This window comes from Ostrea edulis, chromosome 9 (genome assembly GCF_947568905.1).
Source record: "Ostrea edulis chromosome 9, xbOstEdul1.1, whole genome shotgun sequence".
Taxonomy (NCBI): Eukaryota; Metazoa; Mollusca; class Bivalvia; order Ostreida; family Ostreidae; genus Ostrea; species Ostrea edulis.
In genome coordinates this window covers 19742078-19747217 of record NC_079172.1, presented here as the reverse complement: position 1 = coordinate 19747217, position 5140 = coordinate 19742078, and the positions used below count along the sequence as shown (strand labels likewise).

Genomic DNA, 5140 nt, shown 5'->3' with positions numbered 1-5140 from the left:
AATGGTGATTATGTATGTGTAACATGTAGCGATTCCGTGTGAAACATCACTGTCCGGTTTGTTTCATTTTGTGACTCCAAAAATCAATAATGAAGGGTCGTCCACATCCCATAAGTATCTGCATAAAATATGGCGACTTCAGATAGAAACGGATTATTGTATATAACATTTTCTGAGATATTTGTCTGTTTCATTTTTGACATATTTTCTAACCAAACTTTAAAAATATTTTCCTGGTCACAACTTTGTAACAAAACATCATTAGATGCTCATACTATACAGAAAATTAAAGACTTTTAAAAAATATGGTACACTGTCGGTTAAGATCCTTACCCAATGCCATCACCCATCCCAATGCCATTACGCATAGTTTGTGGCGTGCGCATAAATCATGACACTATACCCAGGTCACATTGACAATGTCAAGTTCAATTGAGGATTTTAAGGTCATGCATTTATAATAGATAATGAGGAATGCAAGGTCATTTAAATCGCCTCGATAGAACATGACAAAACTGCTGATTCTTCATATTCATATAGGCTTAACTGAGCATACATGTATGAACTGATTCAACTTTTAAAATCTTATGTCAATCGATTATATATTAATTCAACGTTAAATAGTATACTTTAAATGAATATCAAGTTCACGTTAAATTAGCATTCATTTTAAATTAATATGAACTTAACACTAATTTAACGTTAAGTACAAATGGCTGTGTAGAATGTGAAAACAAAAATAAGATTCCTCACCAAGTATTCCAGGCCAGACAGACGCCACCACAACGATCCAAAGATGCATCATTGCTAGAGGGTCTCTTCTAAAATCAAAGAAAAACCGTTCTGTTTGAGAATAATTTCAGGATAACCATGAACACTCACTGAATTTGATCAATTGATTGATTGATGTTTTCCGCCGCACTCAACATTTTTTCAGTTATATGGTGGCGCCCAGTTTGTATAGCTGACAAAATACGTCGCAATAATTTATACGTCATTAACTCGCTCAACTGTTGCAGGCAGAGTCTGCATCCACTTATGAAACATACATGTACAGGGGTGTATTATTGAAGTAATTGATTAGATGACGTATCGGCTATTGTGACGTATATTGTAAGAGCTCACATCGATCACGGTCATCCTAGAATGATTCTATCAACAAAAAAATGTACATTTTTAGAAAATCATTTGTACATGAAATTTGAACCACCCATCATCAGTTCACGATTATGATAGCAAACGAGTCTGTTGAAACTCCTGTAACATCAACTTGTTTGTCAGTAGCCTGTCTTGATTTAAAAACTGACCATATGCAGAACAAGCTCTTGCATATCGAATCAGTTGAGAGATATAAACACCATATACAGGTGATAATGGAATATTGCTCCATAAATATGGGAAGTTGACGATGGAGAAGCTGAAATCATCATAAAGTTAAGTTGTTAGTTTGCCGTTAATATTTATTTTCAATAATATATCTGAGTACGAAGCAGATGTGGAGGACTCCGTGGTGACCTTTATTTCGAGTTCACGGGGATATCGAATCGACATGTGAATGAAAAAAGTAATGAAAGTTGCGTGTAACTTGTTGTTTAAACTGTAAATGTGCTACATATAGAATATACACAAAGTGGTAGTAAAATAGAATATTCGTATTCAATAAAATTCATGTTAATTTCTACGCCTTCTGCGGAAGAATTTAATGTGAAAAGTAATCACATAATTATGTCACTTTCATCAAAATTCTCTACAGGACACATAGCTACATCCCAGTGGGTTTCGTACTTTTATGTACACGGACCGCAAAATGTACTAAAACAATAAGCTGTACGTGAATTTAGATTCATTTGATGATCTAATTATGTAGCATTACTCTGTCCATTCAGTGGAGGGAGTTGGGCTAGTTTCTTTCCGTAACGACTTATAAATCAGTTTTTCAAATTAATATTTAAATTGAGAGAAATTAAATTAATCAATATTCCAGCTATCTTTATTAATTATAATTACACTTACCTGTCACTGTACACTGTGTGCGATACTTCATAGATTAAATAAGATTAAACTTTTGTTTAATCCAGGTTTTAACACAATTTAAATTTCAAACTGGTATTGCCCTATTGACCTACATGTACACCGAAGACCCCTTCCATGCCACAAATGCACAAAGCCGCAAGATTTCATAATTTGTTCATAATCTTAAAGAGATTCGCACCTGGGATTTGTAGTATTGTCTTTTTTCTTTTTTTTTGGGAAAGCGCATTTTTCATTTCGTCGTCGGAGAATTTAGAAATTAAAAAAAACCCAGGTCAAAATGCTTGATATTGAGCTATGTGTACAGTGTTTTAAACATGCCCTATTTGCACTTAAGATTTACTCAAGATTTATTCCTTTAAACTTGATTTGTTTATAAGTGTCAACACATCATAAGCAACAGAAATCAATCATTACATAAGATAGATACATAATCATGTTTTTTAACTATACAGATATTTAAAAAAAAAAGGTTAATACTGTAGTAATGGAAATAAAGAATGACTTTTTTTTGCACTTGATATGTACGAAAAAATTCATGGTATCGAATTTGAGAGTTTAAAAGGGCAGAATTATTAGGAGTAATGTCAATTTCTAAAACTTCATGAGAATTTCTGTCTTGTCATAAAACAGGTGGGATCAGGTGCCTAAGTGAAATACATATAACCACCCCCTGTCGACCGATCACACCCGTCGTCACCCCATATCTTCATCAGGTAAACGGAGTAATCCGTAGTCAAATCAGTAGGTAAAGAACCGCCTAACAATCGGTATGAAACACGTCAGACAGCATTTGACCCAATGATAGGTTGTATTGGCAAATTAGATCGTTATAACGACCATAGAATTCGCAAAATGCTGACTTTAAACGAGACCGTTGAAACCCCTGTACATGTAACATCAATATGTTTGTCAGTAGCTGTTGTTATAATTTACCCGATCCCATGGAATTCCCTTTTACTCAATACCCTTACTTTATTTATGGTACATGTACTATTTGTAAAAGGATTTCTTTTCTTTTTTTTCCATTATTGTCCATTGTTAATAAATGCTTGCATTGTAAAACACTGTCCAGAGTACCAGGCCCTCTACGGTGTCTACAAAAGACTTTCAACATGACGTTACGATCATGTAAAAACACTGCACGGGGGGCGCATTCCAAATTCAGAAGTCTAGATAGCAAATCGGAACAGCATAGCAGCCCGAGGTTTTACATGTAACTATCATTTGAAAGATTAACTGTCTGTTACGTATGACAACTGCCATACCCGGCCCAGAATTTGTAACATTCTGTGATTTTAATTTCTGCATCTGCTTAGGTACGTTGTAGAACCCAGGGTTGGTGTGTATTCACAACGGAAAGAGGGAGAACACAAGACCATAAAGGCAGTACGCTTAAACCTCTCTACGGGGTCTACATGAATGACTTGAGTCTAGATGGTTCCAATGCATGCATATACCAACAAAACATGAATGTTGACATTGAGGTGCCGTGTTATTTGGTATGACTAATTCTCTGTTGTTATTGCATGCATGGTTTTTCATAATATTTGAGTCATTGAGATGGTCAATAACGGTTTCTCGTCACTGAAAGTTTCTGATCATTGAATTTCAGGAATGAATGTGGAAGCAGTGATGGCTGTACATTAGGATTAAACACGGGGATGGCACCAATCCCTAGACCACTCTATACTGTAAAAGTGGTTTATCTTCAACCACTCTATACTGTAAAAGTGGTTTATATTCAACCACTCTATACTGTAAAAGTGGTTTATATTCAACCACTCTATACTGTAAAAGTGGTTTATATTCAACCTCTCTATACTGTAAAAGTGGTTATTTTCACTGGGGGTTAAGTACATGTTTTTCCACATCCAACATTGTGCATGGGGGAAAAATATGCAGTAACTGAATATAATTAATTATATATTATGTAAATATTTATAACTATATGTGTGGAGGAAATCTATCACTTATCACGTGACCACAAAATTAGTAAATTCCCCCATGCGTAAATAAAACATTAGTGAAAACCCAAACACCATTTGGGCTTTTTAAGACGAAACATTAGAAATGACCCTGAAAAAAAGAACGGGTTGCTCTGAACTTCTTAAGAGTATACAAGTTGGTATAATTTGAATGGTTTTTTTTTTACAGTACTGCAATCAAACACAGGCTTGTTAACTTCCACGGTGTCCAGGCTTCTACATCTGTGGTCTTTCTATATGAATTTTATTGACCTGTTTTATATCTTTCTAGTTTGTCAAATCACCTTTGAGACATATCCCAATGGATCTAACCAGGGATATGTAAGCAGTCTTTCTGCAATTTTCAGGGTCATTTCTAATGTTTCGTCTTAAAAAGCCCCAAAAAAGCCCAAATGGTGTTTGGGTTTTCACTAATGTTTTATCTATGAAGACTCCATTGAGATTGCTGGATTTTTCGAGTCTGGGGAACGGGTTGCTCTGAACTTCCTAAGAGTATACAAGTTGGTATAATTTGAATGGTTTTTTTTATTTAAAGACATAATGTAACATTTTTCTTATCTTTAGCCTTATATTTCATGCCCTACTTATTTGCAAAGTGTTTTAGCTTCTCTAGGTTTTTTTGTAGAACAGTGAAAACTGCCTAATTTGACACCTGTATATACAGTGAAAACTGCCTAATCTGACACCTGTGTATACAGTGAAACTCCCTAATCCGATATCTGTGTTTACAATGAAAACTGCTTAGTCTGGCACCTGTGTATACAGTGAAAACTCCCTAATCCAACACCTGTGTATACAGTGAAAACTCCCTAATCCAACACCTGTGTATACAGTGAAAACTTTCTAATCCAACACCTGTGTAAACAGTGAAAACTTCCTAATCCAACACCTTTGTATACAGTGAAAACTCCCTAATCCAACACCTGTGTATACAGTGAAAACTCCCTAATCCGACACCTGTGTATACAGTGAAAACTCCCTAATCCAACACCTGTGTATACAGTGAAAAGTCACTAATCCGACACCTGTGAAAACTCCCTAATCTGACACCTGTGTAAACAGTAAAAACTCCCTAATCTGACACCTGTCTATACAGTGAAAACTCCCTAATCCGACACCTG

At 35.2% G+C, this 5140-nt stretch overlaps 1 protein-coding gene across 1 annotated transcript in view; it reads right to left on the bottom strand.

The window, feature by feature from the left end:
• Nucleotides 1–902, bottom strand: part of LOC125659910 (uncharacterized) — an 11393-nt gene extending 10491 nt beyond the window's left edge. Inside the window, exon 1 of the mRNA XM_056148754.1 lies at nt 754–902. Within this exon, the coding sequence (XP_056004729.1) occupies nt 754–805 (52 nt within the window). The 5' untranslated portion in view covers nt 806–902. The remainder of the gene's footprint in view (nt 1–753) is intronic.
• Nucleotides 903–5140: the final 4238 nt, after the last annotated feature.